Source organism: Piliocolobus tephrosceles, chromosome 6, assembly GCF_002776525.5.
Source record: "Piliocolobus tephrosceles isolate RC106 chromosome 6, ASM277652v3, whole genome shotgun sequence".
Lineage (NCBI taxonomy): Eukaryota > Metazoa > Chordata > Mammalia > Primates > Cercopithecidae > Piliocolobus > Piliocolobus tephrosceles.
Window position 1 is genome coordinate 106,313,257 of NC_045439.1, and position 22,095 is coordinate 106,335,351.

General features: G+C 46.4%; 1 protein-coding gene across 1 annotated transcript; it reads right to left on the reverse strand.

Annotated features, from left to right (window-relative positions):
• Positions 1 to 1,838: 1,838 nt before the first annotated feature.
• FOXB1 (forkhead box B1) lies at positions 1,839 to 5,179 on the reverse strand. Its single transcript, XM_023228640.2, has 2 exons — positions 4,658 to 5,179; positions 1,839 to 4,381 (listed from the first exon to the last, which is right to left on the reverse strand). The coding sequence occupies exon 2, from the start codon at positions 4,322 to 4,324 to the stop codon at positions 3,347 to 3,349; it is 978 nt and encodes a 325-aa protein (XP_023084408.1). The 5' UTR covers positions 4,325 to 4,381; positions 4,658 to 5,179; the 3' UTR covers positions 1,839 to 3,346.
• Positions 5,180 to 22,095: the final 16,916 nt, after the last annotated feature.

The following is a 22,095-nucleotide window of genomic DNA, read 5'->3' on the forward strand; positions in this document are numbered from 1 at the left end:
CATAGTTATAAACTTCCTTATTTGTGGGGCACTTCAGCTAAACAGGGCATAAGTCTCAAAGCTGGGGGGTGAGGCAGGGATGGAGTGGGGTGGAGGCATGTGTGTTTGGACTGCCTTTAGATTTCTGATCAAGGTCAAAATATCATCAATGGATTTTTTTTTACTTTACTCATTCAACTTTGTCTGAGAAAAGATGCCTGCATTTGTGAAAGGAGGGCTCACAATGCCCAAGTTATTTCATTCTTTGCAATACACCATGACGAACTTACCAGCTGAAAAGAGCATTTTCAAACACTGAGTTGAAATCTCTCCTTTGCTAAAAATCAGAAATAGATCTGTATCTTATTTACCTGTAGGTATTAAATGTGTGTATGTACACATCACTTATCTCTGAATTCTAGTGCCTGTTATAAGAGGAACAGTTATTAAGTTGAAGATTTATAAAATGTTTGAGGCCCATGTTAGGCCTTTATACTTCCTTCATCCCCAGCTTGTATTCAGTATTACCAAATTCGATGAGATTAGCGTATTCCAGAGATGGCCTTAATTTTCTTTTGCAGGCAACTGAAAACGTATTTAATTTTTCTTTTTTAAAAAAGTATATGATTTCTTGTTGAGAACAAAGTTTTAAAGAGTTTCCTAGCCCGGGGTGGTTAAGTTTTCCAGGCTTTCTTTAGCTGATCTTGTTGATATAATTGTGAATTGGGCTTGATGAATGAGTTTAGTTGTCCCCTGTTTGACGAGCTTTAGTAGCTTCATGCATTTTAATCAGTCCAATGATTCATTTATTTTCCACTTTTTTTTTTTTTTTTTGGCTGTGTGTGGGATCCTTCTCTTTAAAAAATGGTCAGAACAGGATTAATTACCTTTTGCATTAATCCTAAGTTGTTTCTCAGGTAGTCCTCTAAATATATAATGGTTGCAGGTGCTAAGGATCCTCCTATGAATTACAGTGATTGTGGTTTCTATGTGGGTTTCTCTGTGTTGCACAAGGGTCTCTTGTTTAATCATTTTACACAGTAAAGTGTTAATCACCATTTAAGTTTCTCTTTGCCTTGTAACTTCATTAGGTGAATACACATCTCATTCTAGAAATATTGTGACCCTTTGAATAAAGTGTCAGTTAGCCTTGAGCCATAAATTCTTGGCAAATGTTAATTCTCTGCAAAAATATGAAGAAAAGCAAATACTTAAATTCGGGCGTTTGAAGTAAATTCATTCATATCTTTAAAATAAGTGCATCAAGCATTATTTTCTCAGAGGAAGGAGTGAAAGAAATCTGTTCAGTTCAAAGTGAACAGGTATCTTCACATGAAGGTGAACCTTTAGGTAATTTCTATTTAAAAAATTTTAACAACTGCAATAAGTTAAAGGAGCAAGGAACTGAATACTCACACTAAATAAGATGCATCAGAATATAAGCATTGAGTAAGCAAGTCTGTTTTTACTTTTCAAGTCTCCATATTTTCTGCCTGATTTCTACATAAGCGTTATAAGTGCTATATTTCATAAAATGTATATTTTGATATAGACAAAATACATATAAAGTACTTATTGTTTCAAAAACGGGTTTTCTTTCAACACTGCACCTGTGCACCTGATCTGTAATAGAAATAGTCTGTTTCCTTTTTCCCTATACACAAACACCTTCAAAATTCTGTCTGAATAATTTCTCCCACAGTCTGCAAGTGCATAAAAGGTTTGACTGTTTTCACAATATGATATGAAAAAGGCAAATTACTCAGTGTATTGCAGAAAGCATGCTTAGGGAAGCATTACATCCATCTTTTGCAAAATTATTATCTGTAGCAACTCTTCAAAAACACACAAAACTAAAATTTGAATTTACATATTTTAATGAGAAAATATTATTTGGACTAGGTCATAATTTAATGTAGACACCCCCCCCTTTTTTTTTAAATCCTTTGTTTTAAAACAGGCATGCTGGGAACAAGAACATCAATATTTAAAATGCCATGCTAATTCTGTACAGGGAGGGAAAAATGAAAGGTAAAAATTTTACAGCTCTGATGACACTACAACTTTTTTTTTAAACTTAAGCAGGTCACACCAGAACAACAGTTCGTTTTCCAGCCAATTATCTAAGAGTCTAAAGGAATACAACAAACAAAAGTGCATTTTACACAGTGTATAATCATTCCTATTCACAAGTATTTACATCTCTTTGCAGCCCTTTAGCTTCTTGGAAAAGTTCTGGTAGCAAACAGAAAGACTTGTCCGTGGGATAGCTATCCGGTGACATCCCTTCATGTTATCAGTCAGCTTATCTAAGTTTTTCCCGGGTTGCCCTTGATGCTTTCTTGGTTTGGGCTTATTTCATTTTCTTTCTTTCTTTCTTCTTTTTTTTTTTTCCCAACAATAAAATAAATAGCTAAAAAGGTCTCTAAGTAATCGGAAAGTTAACATCCCAATTAACTTTCCCATCCCCACTTCCCTCCCCTAAACCTGGCCAGAAATGAAGAGTAAACATTCACATTACAACAGGTACTTATAATGTGGGCTTTGCCCGTTCGTCCGCCTAGCAAGACAGATTCAAGTTCATTGTTTACATATTACTGGGCGCTTTGTAAACAATACAAGGTTACTTTTAGTTTTGTTTTGCTGTGTGAGGACAAGCGTCGCCTTCTCAGCTTGGCAGCCTCTTTCCTAACTCCCAGCTCCTGGAGCCTCTGGAAGGAAACAAAACCCCAAACAACAACAACAAAATCTCCGCAGAAGCCCAGGAGGCAGGGCCGCAACCCCGGGAAGTTGTGGTCTGCCCAGCCCCTGCCGGATGGGCGGAGGCGAGTGGGGTAGGAAGATTAGTGGCTCCTTTTTGCTGCAGATTTCCAAGACGTAAAGAGATCCGGCCCTCCCCTGCGCGGTTGCAGCCCTCGCGGGGAGGGGGGTGTGGTGGGGATCTGTTCCTGGAAACATCTGAGGCAGTTTCTCTAGTCTTGAAACTGCGCAGAGTTCGGGGCTCCGCCGATCTGGGCGGAGGGAAGACGCGCTTTTCTCGACGAAGAGGGGGTGACTGGATTTCCCCCGCCAGTCAAATGGGAAGGGGTTTCGGGGCCTCAGGGAGGGGATGGCTCGGCTCAGGTGGCCCCGGCCTTCCCTGACGTGGGGGCGAGGACAACTCCTACGCGCCTCCTGGCCCATCTGCAAGTTTGTGTTTTGTCTCCTGGGTCCAAAACAAAGTTCTCTTGGGGCAAGACTGGTTGGCCGAAGGTGAAAGGGACAAGTTAGGGTGGCGGTTCCAGGTTGCGGCGGGCAGGACTAGGAGCCAGGGAAGGCGAGTGAGGTGGTGGGGAGGAGAACGAGAGGGGGCGTCGGCTCCTGCGGGTCAGTGCACAGCCACCGAGTGCAAGGCGGAGGCCGGGCTGGTGAGCGTTTCGCTGGGGGTGGCGGGGCTGCTTTGGCTGGTGGCTGTTTGTGAGGACGTTGGGCTGAGCGAGGGCGGCGAGTTCGAGAGCAAGGTGGGGATGGGCGCTGGCAGCGCAGGCAGCGCGGGCACGGCGGCCGGCGTGGGCTTAATGGGCACGGGGATGGCGGGCAGCGTCTGGCCCGCCGCGTGGCACAGCGGCTTCAACGGCACGCCGTAGGCGCTGTAGTCGCCACTCGCCATGGAGATGGGGGTGGCCGAGTCGATCATGCCGGCGGAGCCATACACGTGTGGCCAGCCGGTGCCCAGCGAGCTGCCCATGGTAGTCAACTGGTTGGGGAGCGGGTAGGCAGCGGGCACCGGCTGCATGGCGGAGAAGGCCAGCCCCCCAGGCATCTTGTATTCCCGCGCGATGATGTTCTCGATGGCGAAGGGGTGCTTGAAGCCCGAGGGCTGCGCCACGCCGCCCAAGTTGTAGGCGGCAGCGGGCATCTGTGGCAGGTGCGTGCCCGAGGCCGCCAGCGCGCTGAGCCGCAGCTTGGCCTGCTGCTGCAGGTACTGCGCCGCGTCGGCTGGCTTGCTGGGCGCCAGGTGGTCGGACTTAAGCACCTTGAAGCGCTTGCGGCGCCTCAGGAAGCTGCCGTTCTCGAACATGTCCCCGCAGCTGGGGTGCAGCGCCCAGAAGCTGCCCTTGCCTGGCTGGTCTGGCCGCCGCGGTATCTTGATGAAGCAGTCATTGAAGGAGAGGTTGTGGCGCAGGCTATTCTGCCAGCGCTGCGTGTTCTCCCTGTAGTAGGGGAAGCGGTCCATGATGAACTTGTAGATCTCGCTCAGCGGCAGCATCTTCTCGGGAGAGCTCTGGATGGCCATAGCGGTCAGCGAGATGTACGAGTAGGGCGGCTTCTGGTCGCTGTACGTGTTACGGCCGGGCCGAGGCATCTTCTTCCTGGCCCTCTTCTTGCTCTGGGTCCGCGCGGGCTGGCGGACTGCTCGGATCTGGGAAGGGGGAGGTAATAAGAGGAGGTAGCATGGGTGCACAGAGACACCGGCGGGGTCAGCCAGGCCGAGTAACAGACTTCGGGGGTCGGGTGTGGGGGCTGCGGCGCTCGATCAGCGGGCGCCCGTGCTCTTTAGCCAGCAACTTTGCCGGCTTAGTGGGACCCAGCCAGGGGGCGCAGGAGGGGAAGCGGGCGAACGGCGCTAGGATAGCCGGGAAGTAAGTCGAGCGTGGGGCAAGAACCGGGTGCAGGGGCGGAACAGAGAGCTGCTCACCTTAAAGTTGCTTCAAGTTGCGCGTCCGCATCCGGGAGGGCGCTGCTGCGCGCTGCTTCTCTCTCGGCGCGCACTCTGCGCGCAGCGTCCGGGTCCGGTTGGACTCGGCGCGAACCTGAGCTCTTGAGCTCAGTCCCGCAGCGTCCCGCGCCGCCCGGTCCGCGACGCTCCTGGAGCGTCCTGCGGGCAGCCGAGCTCGGCTGAGGAGTCCTGGCGCGGATGGTGGCAGCGAAGGTCTTAGGGCTCCGGAGGGCGCTACTGTGGGCTCCGTGTCTCGGCTGAGCTAGGTGGCTGCCTCCATGCCCTCCCTCGAACCATCTGATAGTTTTAAGCGGTGACAGGAGCAGAAAAGACCCCTGTAGCGGCGCTTCATTAATGTGCCACTTCTTAGCTATCATATGACAATCGCCTTGGGAGGAGGAGGAAGAGGAGGGGGAGCGGGGGCTGCAGAGGGAGGGGACTGAGCGAGAAGGGAGAGCCCGGCCAGCTCTGGTTTCTTTCACACCTATTTACATGGACACCTTGGCCAATAGGAATTACTTCCAGCTCAAGACTGGGCGAGGGGGAAGAGCCTCGGCCACTGGCAGCGAGCAGGACACGCCGGCCGGTGTGCGCCGTGTGAAGGTATCAGGAGGCGGCCGCCGCGGAACAGGGAGCCAGGCAACCACTCACGTTCACAGATGGAGCAGCCGCGCAGATGATGTTTGACATGGAAATTGCTTGGCTGGGGTATTCTGTTTCCTCTGCGTTGTATCCGGTTTGTATCTGTTAGGTAACTTTAGGCACGGCTTTCCCCTGAAACCGACCCTTTTCCTGCGCTTAGCACTACCCGGGGTTGTTTGCATGGGTTATAATAATTAAAACACACCCTTGCCCCCAGTCCCCCAGGAGTTAGGTCGAAATTTGACTTGACCTTCCTATAATGCTGCTTCAGCTCTGTTTAGTTAGGTGTGTAGCTTTGAAAAAGTGATGGGGTTTACAAAATACTTTCAAAATGTGATTGGACATCCCCATGTAAGAGCCCATTTTGAATGTAACTGTATTGATCAAATTTTTAAAAATTAAAATAGTGTATCTGGGCGAAAATTCCAGGTATTTGCTTTAAAAGTCCTCCGGGAATTTGGCTGGACACAGGACGGAGGCTCAGGGACTGTTGGGGCAAATGTTGTGCGGATCTGGGGAGGGCCTGAGTTTGACACAGTTTATCACCAGGTAAGCCTCAGGGGCTCTCGCTTTTCCCAGGTGTTTTGAAACTTTGGGACTCAGGGGTATCCTGGAAGTTTTCATTTTACAGCCGGAACTCCCCTCCCCAACCCTCCCACCCCTCTCACTCCCCCACCCCCCTTTTTTTTGTATGGAGAACTTACTTAGGATTTAAAGTGTAGCAAAAGCTGCCTGCGATCCCACTAAAACAGCAGTATCTTCTACAACTTGGGGAAAGAACCATAGAGTTTTCCTTTTTGGGAAGGGGCCAGTGTGCCTCTGGTCACTCCGCCTGGCGCGAGCAGCAGGCTCCCTTCGGCTGGGATTCGCCTTGGGACGGTTAAATGAATCATTATTATTGTCATTATCCTCATCATCCTCGCTGCCGTCGTCATCATCATCAAATTGCTATGAAGTAAATAGTGAGTCGACCCCGCCTGCATGCACGCACTCTATGAGTACACACCAGGAGTTCCCACCGGTTTCTGCACGTTCTCCGACCTTTAAGGTTTTTTAAAGACATTCATTTTACTGGGTTGTTAAAAACTCAATACCTACAGACCACACAGAATCATCTTCAAAGTCCAGAAATGTGAGAACTTTTTTTTCCTAGAAGTGGTGGTCGTAGAGAATTCTGGGTGTTAGGTTTCAACACAACACTTTAAGTGATATTAGAGCATTATTAGTGGAGCTGTTTGGGGTTAGCATAAAAGAGATCTTTCAGCGCGCGCATGCACACACACACACACACACACACACACAACTTCATTAACTACAGTTTCGGAGGCGGTCAATAACTCACCAAAACGTAACTTAAACACGATGAATTTAGGAGATTAAACAATTTCATTAATATTGAAATGGCTCTGGCTCTGGGCTGCCTCGCTTGAGATGCAAGCGCACGTTTTTCAATATTAACAGAAGTACTTGAAGAAAAGAATAATGTCACCTTCTTAATTCGGAAAAAATAACCGGGAGGAGGAGATGGGTGCGAGGGGCTGGGGGGAGGGATGTTGACCTGTCTCTGGGGGTATGACTCGAAAAGGGCAGATAAAATGTATTGCCCTTCTCAGCAGATAAACCACTTGGACTCGGATGGAACCTCTGCCAAGCTTTGGCCGGAGGCAGCGGTACTCGTCCCAGCTACTCGCGCTTCAGGTCATAACGAGGTGCGGCGTTTGGGGGGTTACTTGGTGCGGCCAGATTCGAATCGAAGGTCCGGGGGAGGAAGGAGCTGGGAAGTCCAAAGAGCCTGGGAGCCTGGGGGATCCGTGATGAGGAATAGTGGGCAAGGCTTGTGTTTCCCAGAATGGAAAGGCGCTGGTCCACGGCTTCCCTGCTCACGAGTACAGCTGGCCTCGCCTCGGTACAAAACAGTTGCTGTGGGCAAGGCAGGAGCGCTCCTGCGGTGGAAGGGTACCGGTGTAGACACCCCCAAGAATTTTTAGGATCCTCTCAGTAAATATGTGCATCTGTTCATACTGATATGTAGACCGATAAAATATCATGGGCAGCTGGATTCGGGGTGTAGATAGGAGTGAAAGCTCTCCTTCGTTCGCCCAGTGACAGCCAGGAAGATTCTTTTCTATCCGGCATGGGTGCGTGTTGAGGGTGGGGAATAAGGAGAGAGAAGTGTTTTATTTTAACAATTGGCATTTTGTTGCTCTGCAAAGAGGCCATTGTATGCCTGTCGAAATCATTGCTCAGAGTAAACAGGAGATTAACTAAATTCTAAGAGTAAAAACGTTCGGGTTAAAAAAAAAAAAAAAAAAAAGACCGAAGTTGAAATAAATCTTTGTCTGTCACCCCGGGAACGTTGTCACCCCTAAGTTTGGAACATGCGAGGATACAAGTAGGAATTTGTGTCTGATGAATCTTTAAAGTTTGGCTAGTGTGGAGATAGGAGTTTGACGCACATTGCACACGGCGAGGGTTACTTAAGTAAACCGAACCTAATAGCACAAGTTTGCCTTGGATGAGGAGAGAAGTTGTGAGATACACATTTAAAACTTGGATTTTACTACAAAGTTTTATCTTGGTTCTGCTGGAGGTCTACAAAGCCCAGGGCGGGGAGGGAGGATTTGCATGTTATTGACAGCATTTTAAGACTGGTATTATGAAAAGGAGGAGGGAAGGAGCACTTTCCAGAAATCTTGGAAAGTGCATCAAAGTCTATTGTGCAGAACCCAAAGCAAACAGGGGGTGGGGGTTGGGGGGAGGCACATCCGACCTGGAGGCTTAGCGAGTTGTTGGGAAAACTGTATAAAATACACATAAGTCAATTATACCCATGTGCAAACCAAATGGAAATCTCTTTCGTGCGATAGCCATTCATCGCCTCCGCAGAGCCCACCACCGACCACCTTTCTGCTTGGAGAGTTCGCAATAGCCTCTTTTCCCACAAGCTGGACCACACACGGCTACAGATTTCGTAATAATTTATGCTAATTTCCCTCCATAAATCCACAATTCGCTTCAGTGGCACCCGGGTTGCTGAGGGAGTAGAAAGGAGACAGAGGGGTGACAAATACAATATTGATTTTGATTCCTTCTGTTGTCAAGCAGGTGTGTGTGTGTGTGCGTGAAGGGTGGGGCTGGGGCTTGTGGGGCGGGGGCTCCAGGGGAGGAAATCTGGCCCTAGTCCCCGCCAGCCCCTCCATGCACACTCCAGAAAATAACGCGGCCTGGTTTGTTAATATTTACCAAACATAGACGGGAGGCGGAGGGAAAGTACCCGGCAGCTTCCGAAGGTTTCCTAGGTGCCAAAAACAATACCCGTCGTCCCCACTTGGAAAATGAACTCTGCGCTGCCTGGAGCGTTTCGGCTAAGCCTTCCTTTGCGCGGTCCTCTTCTTTCTCCCTGAGTCTCCCTGAACTCCTTTACGCTTCCTCAATCTGAGTCTCTTCCCTCCCTCTCCTTCTTTCCCCTCTCCTACAGCACTCCGGTCCTTCACTCCCCTTCGCTACACTTTTCTTCTCTCCCTTCTGCTTTTTGCATCTTCTTCACCAAATTGACAGTGAAATGTGCTGAGGGAGAGGGTCGAAGGCTGGTGCGCCGTCGATTTCAGGTTTTAGGGCCTTGCGAGTCTCCCCTGCCCCGCCCCACTTCTCCAGGCCGCCTCCCGCATTTGCCCCAGTGCTGCGCTCGCTCTGGGAACCCGCGCTAACGCATCGCGCCTCTTTGTCCCATCAGTCATTCTTCAAATCTGCACTTTGGTGGCGTGAAACGACTTAGCCTCCCTTTTAAAAGGATTTCATTCCTGGGGTATTCAGCACTAAAACAAACTCCCTCAGCCTGTCAGTGGTCAATTTTAAAAAATTGCCATCCTGAGTGTCCTGGGGGCTGTTTGTCCTCGGTATCTGTGCGCCTCCCTCGCCAACCCCCCAGCACTGCAAGGCCTGGCTTTAACGTGCTGGATTTCGGGACCAGAGGGAACTACCTCAGAAAGTTCTCCTCTCCCAGGTTCACCGGATAACATCGACTTGCAGGTTCGGGTTGGGGGCGGGGGTGAGGGGGCAGAGACGAGGACCCAGCACGTGTTAGGGGAAACCTATCCGCTACGACTCTCCCACGACTGCCCGGGAGTTTGAGCCCGCTCTTCCAGGCCACTCCAACTGAGTCTGGCGGGAAATCAAACTGCCCAAAGGAAAGAGGCGGGGGAGGAGACACACTTTCCGCTCTGGTGCCAACTGCCCAAAGGCAGTGAAAGGACTCTGTACCCGCCCACACTCCCTGTCGTCGCCAGCGACCCCTGCACTGTGCTGCCGCAGGAGCATACTTTTTCCAACTAGTGGGAAAGAATATCTGCCGGGGAACTTTGGAGCCAGCTATTTCGTCCGTTGGTGATTGGGCTACAAGGGGGTTGGACCTTAACTCATCACAGAGATAAAACAAAACAAAACAAAACAAAAAAACCTTTGACAAGTAGTATATTGGCCATAATTAGATCTCCCCTCAGGGCCCAATCTTGCGGGGTTCTAAGACAAGAGTCTCCACCTCCTGTTCACCCTTTACTCTCATCCAAACTGGGGGGCTCAACTTCAAGGGTGTCAATTTTTAGTCGCCACCAGAATAACTTGTCCAGCCGTGAATAGGGCCTCTGGCTGTGGATGGGGCACCTAGGGTTAAATCTGTGCTTCACTTGGGAGTGAGGTAAAGGGAGAGGCAACACCCCCCACATTTTAATAGTATATCCCAAGCAGCTGCTGCAGTTTGGAGAGCATGGAAGGTCCAGTTTCCCCTCTACCTCAAGCATAAAATAAAGAGTAGCCAGAATTAGGTGCTGGTGCAGCTTGATCCCCACCCCCAAGAGGTGCCACCGGCTCTCCTCCTCCCCCTCCCCCATCATAGTGAGCAAGCAATTTCAATGCCTGCCTGTGAAAACAACTCTTTCCCTGCTCAGCACAATGCCCTCTCTTTGGAATTGCTTTGCTAAATACCATTTGATGTTTGCTTGGCTGTGATTTGTTCTGAGACTTCAAGGCTTTAAAATCTTTGTTTCCAAATCAAATCCCTCCTTTGCACAAACAGTTGCATAGCTTCAAATTGGGCATTACCATGCACACAAGTGTGTTTGTCTACAAAGTTATTTGCAAAAGGTTGGTGGAAGGCTTTTTGTGTTGTTGCTAAACCCTCCCCATAAGTTTTGCTCTGTACTGTGTGAAACAGAAGAAGCAATTCAAATCTATTATTATTATTGGAGGAAATATTGCTAAAGCCACCTTGGTATTGAAGGGATTAACTTGCTTTTCTCCCAGCCCCTAACTCTGGGGTTAAGACAGCAGTAGATCAACTGTATAATGTGTGCACTGTTCGCTCATTTGTACAAGCAGAACAAAGGTTGGACTAAGCCAAATTGCATTGCACTTGTGAACCGAGTCCCGATGTGAAGTATCTTTTACAGCGGGGGGAATGAGAACAATTTCGTGTATGTCTAAAAGGGAATAACAAAGCCACTTTCTCGAGCATCTCAAAGTGAAGTAGCGAGGCGTGACATTCCCAGGGTGAGAAGGGACAAAAGCAGGGTCAGGGAGATGAAAAAGAGAATCAAACAGCCACTTTCACATGTCTGCCCTCAACTGCTGCACCTCTCCATAATAGGAAACAAATGTTGTAAAAGGGGGGATTGCTCCCATTCATTCAAAATAGCAAATGATAGCTAAACAACATTGTCAAAACTGAATCAACTTCTGTGCAGTACCACCCAGAAAAAGGTATTGTGTTTTGTTTAATAGCGGGGTGGAGCAAAGGGTTTTTGTTTTTTTTTTTTTTTTTTAAGTGGGGAGGGAGAGAAAAATCATCCTATACTGTTCATATTAATTTTCTTTGTCAAAAATTATTGGTTTGCTCCTTTTTTTAGAAAAAAGTTAGTATTTCTGGCTGGGCACCCACTCTTAAAATGTTATTTTTGGGGGAGGAATTTTGGAAGAGCTGCAACAGGAAAGTGATTTTTAGCTTTATAAAGTGTTTTAAAGCTTCCAATAAGTGGGAAAACGGTTTTAAGCTCCTTTGAATGTACGATTTGGGAAAAATAAATTACTGATTGAATAGAATATTAACATAAATCCTGGACAGGAGGCTAAAATGTGCTTTGCTAATAAATTGGAATAAAATCGATTGGGGAGGCAACTGCAGGTATGTGAAATGAAGAATATTTTGCATCTATAATATATATATTTTTGGTGGATCCCTCTGCTTTAATTTGTTTTGAAACCGGATAACCTATAGATCTTCAGCCTTTAAACCCTCCCCTTCTGCTTTGTTTGTTCAGGCTGACCAGCGAGGAGAGCTTAACCAGGGTAAACGTGTGTAGTATGTGTTTTCTTAATGGCAGAAGCAGGTTTAGCTGAAGACCACAGCTTTCAGATGTAATAACTTGCTGTGTTCCTAGGAAGGTTAAAAACTATTTGTTCGATCTCTCTCTCTCTCCCTCTCCCTCTCTCCCTCTCTCCTTCTCTCGCTCTCTCCCTCTCTCTCTGCTTTTTCTTTTCTTGTCTCCATGGGTCCCCCGCTGAGTTGCCACCCACAAAGCGGGTTTGAAAAAGAGAGAAAAGGAAGAAAGCGGCTGATCCGTACTGGCCGCCCCCAGCTAAGAATGGCTAGGGGGCGGGGCTTGGTGGGGCCTGCAGTGCTGCCCGGCGCTCGCCGCCCCGCCGCGGCAGTCCTTCCGCTTATTTCTGGCTCACCTGGGACTAGCGCGCCGCTTCGCGGGTTGGTGCACGGTGCCAACCCCCTCGCGGTGCACCCTGGCCCTCCTCGCGGCCTCTGCTTGGGGCGCTTTAGCAGCGCGGGGACTGTTGGCTGACTTTTGGTGGCTTGCAGTTAACTGACACAGCTTGTCAGCAGGGGAAAACCAGGTTGCCCCAAGGACTTACCGACGCCCCCAAAATAGACCCCTGCTCCCTGCGTTCCTTTCCCTCCCTCTCCCCCACTTTCTCCCTCCCTCTCCCCACCCCTTCTCATTCCCGCTAACCTTTCCCTCTCTACCCTCCTTCTCCCGCCCTTTTTCTCAGCCTACAGTTTCAATTCCAGCACAGGTATGAACACCAGATTTTAGGTCTGCAAACTGACTCGAGGCATTCCCAGTAGCGCAAACTTTCCAGGATTGGCAGGGCATTTTCTTCTGTGCTCAGCTGGCCTAACCAAAAGAAAGGAGGTAAAGAAGGGAGGAGAGGAAGGAAGCAGAAAACAGAGCCCCAGCATCCCCCCTGCAGTGCATCACTGGCACACCTCCGCGGCGTAGCGGTAGGCTACGCCAAGTGGTTGGCGAGAGGGGTAAATCATTAACCCGACCTTCAGAGGATCGGCGCGGTTTTTCGAAAACGTTGCCACTTAGAGTTGTGGCTGACGTCGTTCACTGGCCCAACGCAGGAGACCCTAGTTGGCACCCGCCTCCTCATTTAGTTTTACTTAATATTTTTACTGGGAAAGAATCTTGTTCTTTCTGAATCTTTCTGAATATTGATACAGAATACTTATGTACTTAAAATAACCGTTAAGTCTGCACTGCCAGTTTTCTCTTAAAGTGTCACCTCATCTCCATTTTTGGATAAATCTAGAACCACGGAGGATGTAATTCCAAGAAGGCTGATCCAGCAAGTGATTTTCTTTGGAGTGGATAACCATTTGTTTATAGCCATAGCGATTTGATTGGTGGAGCCGATGGCCTCCCTTAGCCAAGGTAGACTGCCTGTCTTTTCTTCCCGCGCAGGCAGTAAAGGAAACCTCGTCACTTACTTCACCCCTGAAAGCAGTTTGGGTTCACAGTCTTTAAGAAAAACTCCGGAATGCCAGGAGTTTGGGGAGGACATTGATCTTTCCGTTCCGCCTATCCATTCCCTTCTTACCGATTTTTTTTAATTGCAAAGAAAAAAAAAAGTTACACACAAAGGGGGTAAAATATATGAACCAAACATAGTGAGACAGTTGCTTCTTTTTCTCCAGGTATTTTATAGCTTCCCAAAAGGACAGAGGGAACTGTGGGCCTCATAGGTTTCCCAGATTTTCCGTAGTTGTTAGGAACTTAGGTTTTCCTTCGCGTCCGCTTCCCCGCGACCTGTTGATGACTCCGAGTAGCGCGAAGCTCTGCGTTGAAGTTGGTTATGTAAACTGCTTGTGTATTTCACATTATCATCACGCTGTCTGGAGGCAATGTAGATTTTCTAAAGATCTAATGAATAAACAACCAGCAACTGCTGGCGGTGTAATTTACATTGTTAATGCCTACATGTGTATAATAAATATGCATTTGTATGCCTTCAAATAAACTCTTTTCAGTTTCTAACCTGTGGTGATTTTTCCCCCCAAAAAGAAGGGGGTGGGGGACTTGTGTTTCCAAGGGAGGAGAGTTTATTTCTCTTGCATTATCTGGTAAAAATGGCCGTGATGTGGAGCCCAGATGTAGGGTCTGCAACCTCGCTGCTGTGCTTTCTACCTGCCGAGGTAAGCTCGGCTGGAATGCTCCCTGGCACGGGCACTGGACTGGCCAAGGAAGGGAGAATGCGCCCAGGAATTTAGCTGCGCAGTTTTGAGGACCGCAGCGCTTCCTGAGGGATGTGGGACCTGGATCCCGTCATTTTCAGGATCCAAGCATCCTCCCCGGAGCTGTCGCCCTCCCCCAAAGAGAAGTGTGAGTGACTTCTCTCATGTCGCAAGCTGGGTTGGGAGAGTTGGGGCTGCTGTGGCGTCCACAGTTCCTCGAAAAAGTTTCCCTAGGAATTTCTGGACCTATGATGTTTCCCCAAGTGCCTCTGTAGACAGCACTTCAGACCAGCCCGGGGACCAAGACCCGGACCAGGACCACAGGGAGGAAGGAGAGGGCCCTGGGTCAGGGGCCGGGATCCCAGACTGTCCATCGGCCACTTCCTCCATTAGGACAACATCGCGCAGGGTAGCAGGAACACGGACGCACCTAGGAGCTGTGGCCTCCCGAGCCGCCGTGTTTGGACCGAGCGTAGCCGCTGCTTTCTGAAGTTGAACGCCCTCCCTGCGCGTCCCACGCCACTTATTTCAGGCTGGGCGCCGACGTTTGATATCTCTCCCCTCCACCAACCAGGTGCCACTTTCTTAGCGCGCTCGAAGGCAAATGTCTCATCTTTCCCGTCCTGGATCTGGAATACATTATTTTAATTAAGTCTATGGCGATTTACTTTCCTCTGAGATCTATTCCACGGTGCAATTAGGAACGTATTGGTGCTAGCTCATATGAATATTCAGGAGCGTGTCAATTAATTAGCAGACAGAAGAATCTCATTATGGTGCTCAAAACCCTTTTAGTGTTAAGCAGAATTAAGGGGGTATTTGGCAATGCGCTGGATTAGTGAATATTTTACTGTGCACTCATTTAACTTCATTATCATAGCACTTACACTACTCTCTGATTTTATTAATTAAATTGCTCATTAATTTGTCCAAAATGGATAAAAGTTTTAATGTGCCACCCAATAACTTGGAAAGTAGACTTTCGCCCTGCTTAGTCTTCGCCCCATGGAGGCTCGCGCAGCCGGAGATGGAGGCTCGCTTCCCCTCTCGCTCCACCCCTCAGCTTTGGGGAGCTCAGGGACTCGGGCTCCAGGCACTTGGGAATCAGCACGACGTCTGGAAGGAAGGGCCACTGCCTCTGAGCAGCCTGTTCGCTTTCTGCCTCCTCCGACTGGCCTGGAAATCCGAGTCGTCCTTCAGGGCGCAAATAAATGAATAAATAAATAAGAAAGTGTCACTGGCTCCCAGGAGTGAGGACCACTGGGCGAGGAGCGATTTGTCTGGGGACCCGGGAAATGCCCCAGGGGTAACGATCAGCCAACCCGGGCGCCTCCACCTCCCTGCCCTGAATGCTCTCTGTTTCCCAAAGGCGAGCAAAATGCACTACGTGGGGTCAGCAACAGTAACGCCCCCTAAGGGCCTGCTGAGCGCAGCGCCTACACTCCCTGCCACTTGGAGCCTCTGCGGCAACACCGCCCCACCGCCTGGGCCACCCTCAGGCACAATCCACGCTCACCCCCACGTGCTGCTCATACCCACCTGCACCTCCCTCACCCTACCCCAAAAGGTTAGAAAGACAAATATTAAAATTACTTGCACAAAGGGAACTGCTAAAGAGATCCCAAATTAATATGCATGTAAAATTAATTAGCTGCATTTCGTGACATCAAAATAAGTACCTGGGAAACAGAACACCTTCTGGGCATTGGGAACATATGCTGGAATTAGAGTTAATTGACTAATTACATAAATTAGGCATTAATTTTGCAACACATCAAGTATAAAAGATATCTCAATTAATTGTGCATAAATTACCAGGTGAAACGGGGCAGTGGTCCAGACAGGATCCCCGTTCTCAGACCTCTGCTCTTTAGGGCCCCAAAGCTAGGCGGTGTGGCTGGCTCACCGGTCACGCAGGCCGGCCGGCGAAGAAAGACGGAGATCAGCACCCGCAGCCGCTGCCTGCGCAAGCTGAGGACCACGGGCAATCGTTAAAACGAAGAACCCCGCCCCCCCTCATTAAAATCAATTATGTGCAGTTAGATTGATTAGCTTTTGTCAGAAAGAGGAGAGAAGCAGACTCTTCACTGTTCCGCCTCCCCCTACCTTGCCAATCTACCTTAGCTGGTAACTATAGAGATGGGGGGTCAGCCGGGCTCGGTGGCTCAAGCCTGTAATCCCAGCACTTTGGGAGGCTGAGACGGGCGGATCACAAGGTCAGGAGATCGAGACCATCCTGGCTAACACGGTGAAACCCCGTTTCTACTAAAATACAAAAAACTAGCCGGGCGTGTTGGCGGGCGCCTGTAGTCCCAGCTACTCGGGAGGCTGAGGCAGGAGAATGGCGTAAACCCGGGAGGCGGAGCTTGCAGTGAGCTGAGAACCGGCCACTGCACTCCAGCCTGGGTGACAGAGTGAGACTCCGTCTCAAAAAAAAAAAAAAAAAAGAGATGGGGGGTCGTGGGGGAGGGTCCTCGCTGAGTCGGTCTCTCTGTCCTGGCACTCCGTTCCTGTCGCGAAGGATGGCAAGGTTTCTGGATTAGGCGTTGGTTCTAGGCCGCTTAGGGTCCATGGGAACGCCGGTCTGGCGGTGCTGGGTGCTTGATATCTCTTGATGGTTTACAATCCTCTCGGGCTCCCCACCACTGATTCTTCACCCGGAAGTCCAACTTTGAGGGAGTGGTGCCGAATTATTTGAATCTCTTTGGTTTTGAAGTGGATGTAAATTAATCCCGAGGAGATAAAAAGTGTAAGTAAATAATCCATACATTGTCCCTGAGAACTGGTTTGTCAGAGCCCCCACTCAGCTCCCCTTCCTACATGATGTATACGATTTTTCTCCTTTCTTAGGGCTGGAAGAACAGAAATGGGATATAGTATGGATGTTCAGTTTAATTTTCTATGGCTCACTTCTCCAAGGGGAGCTCCAGGGAATACATCTTAGTAATTCCCCCTCAACAAACCACCAAAATGTAACATTTGTTTTGTCTTTATAACAGTTCTATTGTTGTCAAAATATTAATGACCTTGGCACTGACTTTCCCCTACGTTCTATACACATCTTAAATGGGAGGAAAATTCCCAAGGGAAAGGGGGTATTTGAACATTGGATAAAGTCGTGCCACTTTATCCTTTAGCCTTAGTGAAATATCCACTTTAGCCTTAGTGAAATAGCAGCAAAACTTACTATGAATTCCTCACACAAATTACCACCAATTATAACAGTTTGGTTCTGTTGATCTCATGGAACGTAACTGATGAGGACATTTGCTGTCCATAGTTGAAGACTTCTGAAGCTGTCTTCATGTGCTTGGTTGTTTGTAAAAATATCCCAAGTCACAGTCCTATCCCTCCCTGTCCACTGCCCACCCCCCGCCACCTCCTCAGCCCTGTCTTCCAAGAGTCCTTAGCTGAAATTTTCTTCTTCTTCTTCTTCTTTTGTTTTGTTTTTGTTTTTGTTTTTGCCAAAGCAAACAGAGAGAACGAAGGGATATCCTGAAAGACACTTTATCATCTGATGCTATATATTCTCATCAAGGAGGCTTGGTGACATTTGTTACAATGTAATCCTGACTGCTGATGAAATCCTGAGTTTACTGAAACATTCATTTTGATGTAGAGGTTTCCTGCTGTAGCCAGATGCTGAAGGTACTTGAGGGAGCTGTTGACAAGTGGATAATTGTCAGCAGAACTAAAACAGACACTTTGTTTACAGTCGAGCATGATTAATTGAGAGTAAATAAAACAACAGCACTCTTTATGAAGTCACCATCCAAGTTCAAAAAAGGCTGCTCTAGGAATAAGAGAAGTGGACTTATTGTACAAAGGCTTGTTTTGCCAAACCCTTGAAGCAGCAGCTGGCAGCGGTGTGGATGAGAAGTAGATATGCTTTATTGCTTTCCAGCTGGTGTCTTTTTTTTTTTTTTTAATTTTTGCCAAATCTATAGAGCTGGATTAAAAACATTTTTGTCCTAATTAACCGAGTTTTAAATTTCTTTTATTAGATTACTCTTCCTTTTATTTATTTAAATTTCTTTTATTAGATTACTCTTTCCCTTCATTCCCCTCTTTAAAAAGTAAATCATTTAATGTGAAATAATTTTCAAAATGAGCCAGATGTGATAAACCCAAACTGATGATGTCAAACAAAGCTATCACATGCCATTGTGATACTTCGGTTTGCAGGAGAGCATTTCTATTCCCTGGAGCTCTAATGAATTGCAGAGGCCAGACTCCAGTAAACATCTTATGATTGTCCAACATAATAAATTTTAATGAAACAGGACATATATCTTTCAAGGCACAGTGTGGCTTGTGTACAAGAAGTGCTTTGTTTCGTTTTGTTTTTAGGCCTCTATCCTGCTAGACTAGAGGATGAACGGTCCACTATCTTTCTAACAAACTTTGCTAATCATGTTTGTGCAAATTAGTGCTGCAGACATATTGATCAATTGCTTTGGATGGATATCGTGGATGGATTGATTTATAGCAGCCTATAAATGGAAAGTCTGTATATTTTAATATAATGCCCCATAAAGCTAAAAGCAATAAGCCTAAGGTAGCTAGAAATACTTTTAGATCACTAACAACTGAATTAAATTATTGTATGGATAGATTCAGAAACATAAGCCCGATGAATCAGATGCAAACCGAAACTTGTTTCGGCTGCTGGGAAGAGCTTTCTTTTGGGACTACTCGCAGTTAAGAACGGTCTCTAGGAGCTTCTAAGACAAAAACAGAGTAGAGTCTGTGGTAAAAGCAAAGTAGTCTGTGAAGGAGACGGAGAGAGAAAGAGAGAGAGAAGGGGTGGGGGAGAGAGAGAGCGAGAGAGTGAGGGCCCTCTCTATGTGAGACCTGGTTTTTATGTGAACCAATACTTTTTCTTTTGCCTTAAACCTGTTTGAGCTAAGTTCTGAAGTGAGTATGTCTAATATACTTTCCTTACTGTCATGAGATCCACAGCAACTTTCATGCTGAATCTTTTGCCTACATTAGTTCTCCTCACTATCCATGGGGGATATGGTCCAAGATCATCAGTGGACGCCTGAAACTGTAGGTAGTACCCAACCCTATGTACACCATGTTTTTGTCCTGTGTATACATGCACATGATAAAGTTTAATTTATAATTGAGGCACAGTAGCAGATTAACAACAATAATAAAATAGAGCAAGTATGATAATATATGGTAATACATTTATGTGAATGTGGTCTCTCTCAAAATATCTTATGATATCGTACTCACCTATTTGCAGACCTCACTCAGTTGACCGCTAGTAACTGAAACTGTGGGTAAAGGGTAATACTATGTTCCTTCCATTTCTCCTCATCAGCAGGAGCAACTCAAATTCATCCCTTACCCTTGAAGGGCCAACTGGGTAGCTCTTGGGCTTTCTTTCTTCCTTTCTTTTTTTTTCCTTTAAGACGGAGTCTTGCTCTGTCGCCCAGGCTGGAGTACAGTGGCGCGATCTCGGCTCACTGCAAGTTCTCCCTCCCGGATTCACGTCATTCTCCTGCCTCAGCCTCCCGGGTAGCTGGGACTACAGGCGCTCGCCACCACACCTGGCTAATTTTTTGTATTTTTAGTAGAGACGGGGTTTCACCGTGTTAGCCAGGATGGTCCTGATCTCCTGACCTCGTGATTTGCCCTCCTCAGCCTCCCAAAGTGCTGGGATTACAGGCTTGAGCCACCACGCTCGACACAGCGCTTGGGCTTTCTGTTCAAAGGAATTGAGTCGTCTTCTGATGGACACTATATATTGCTTTGGTGATTGTCTACTTGTGAAGATACTTATCAGGGCTTCTAGAGTCTGTGAGTCTTAGGATAAAGTAGCTAAGACAATGTCTCCATCAGCAGATCCCTAAACATTTTAAGACATCTTAGAATGTCAGGCAGCCTTCCTGCGTGCCCTCCCTCTCTCCCATCCTTCCTCTCTTTCCTTTTCTTTCTTTTTCCTTTTCTTTCTTTTTCCTTTTCTTTCTTCTGTATGCATTTCTGAGGACCAATTCCATTTGAGGTCATAAAATAGCAAAGCAGGGCTCTGATAAATTCATTTCAAGAGTTTAAATTTCAATTGTTGAAAAAATATAAATACTCAAGAATAGCCACCAATGTCTCAGACTGGAGTTTTTCGCATTGTAAGCTTGTCATGATTCCACAGCCTTTTAAAAATACATGCTCTCATTTGATCCTCACAGTAACTCATAGGGGAATGGAATCTGTGAATAAAAATGGCTAACAGCTATTGAGAGCTTTGTATTAGGCCAGTAGTTCTGAAAGCGTAGTTCTGGGACCTTGGCATTCTTTGATATGAGATAGAGATATAACAGATATGAGAATCCAGTTGTCTTCTATTAAGCCAGACATTAAGGAGACTTGCAAACATGTAAAACGATGATACTATTCTCATTAAGTTTTTGTTTTGTTTTGGAAAATATAGGCTTTTACAAATTAAAATATGTTATTTGCATTAACATTTTATGAGTTTATATTTTTAAGCCAATTAATATTTTAAAATTTATTTATTTTAATACCTAGTACATTAAATATCTATAGATATAACTCCAATAAAGAAAAGCCTTAGGAATAGGCTCTGCTGTCATCTTTCTTTTACAGGTAAGGAAACAAAGGCCAAGAGAGAGCTTAGGACACTCTAAGGTTTCATGATAATAGGTGGTGGAGGCAGGATGAGAGCTCAAAGCTCTATGCCTGCAGGATTTGAGATTTGACTTCTTCTCCTTCTCCTTCTCCTTCTTCTTCAATGGAGTTTCACTCTTGTTGCCCAGGCTGGAGTGCAATGGCGCAATCTCAGCTCACTGCAACCTCTGCTTCCCGGGTTCAAGCGATTCTCCTGCCTTAGCCTACCAACTAGCTGGGATTACAGGCATGAGCCACCATGCCCGGCTAATTTTTTGTATTTTAGTAGAGACGGGGTTTCACCATGTTGGTCAGGCTGGTCTTGAACTCCTGACCTCAGGTGATCCACCCACCTTGGCCTCCCAAAGTGCTGGGATTACAGGTGTGAGCCATTGCACCCGGCCCTTCCCTTAGTTCTTTATCCCTGGTCATAACAAAACTGATAATTTTCTTTTAACACTCCCATGATCCTTTGTCCATACCTCTATTTCACCACTTATGCATCATCTCATAATTGCTCTTAGGTCTGTCACCAAAGCAGTAGAATATGATAGTTAAACTCTCAACATCTACAGCAGTGCTGTCCAATAGATATATAACGTTAGACACATAGATAATTTTGAATGTTCTCATAGCCACATTTTGAAAAGTAAATAAATTATTGAATTAATAAGTGTAATTCAATAATATATTTCTTTTTAACTCAAAATATCTAAAATATTTCAATATGTAATCAATATTAAAATTATTAATGTAATGTTTTACTTTTTTTAGTAATTCTTTGAACTCTGGGGTATATTTTTATACTTATGTCTCAGTTTATTCTAACTACATTGCAAGTACTCAGTAGGCATGTGTGGCTAGTGGCTACTATATTGGGCAGAGCAGGTATAGAGTCATTTTTCCTGGGTTCAAAATTCCAACTTTACCATTTACCAGCCAGGAAGCTAACCTAGCTTCTCTGTTTCTCAGTTTTTCTCTTCCTCAAATGGAGTTAATAATGCAATTCATATAATAGCATTATTGAAATAATTAAATAAGTTAATATATACAAAGTGCTTAGAATAGCAGTATAAAACATTCACACCATAAATGTTAAACATGATAGTTTTATCTTTAGATTGTAAGATTTCTAAAAACCAAACTGTATTTTATTCTTATTCTACTTGGCTATCTGGCTGGCTGGATGGATGGATGAATAAAAGCTGGCTTCCATGACTCACTTTATATGGCATCAAAACTTCAAATGAAGTTCTGGATATTTTAGGCAATGGAAAGAGGACACTGTTGATCAATGGCGGGAATAGGATTTGCAGATGTATTTTTTAAATAATCTGTTTTGTTGAGGTATAACTAACATAAAATTCACTCAGCCTAAGTGCAGTGAACCCTGGCAAATATGAGTAATCAATATACAATATAGAACATTGCTAGCACCCAAAAGCTTTTTATGTAGTGTTTTGTGCTTTCTTTGTAGTCAGTCCTCTTTCCCCACCCTTAACCTGTGGCCACTATTGATCTGCTATCTTCTACTATAGTTTCACCTTTTCAGAGTTACACATAAGTGAAACCAGAAAGCATGGAGTCTTTTTTTATCTGGCTTCCTTTACTTAATGTA

What these genes read in the sequence shown, in the direction of transcription:
- FOXB1 (XM_023228640.2), bottom strand. Translation starts at nt 4,324, where the DNA reads ATGCCTCGGCCCGGCCGTAACACGTACAGCGACCAGAAGCCGCCCTAC.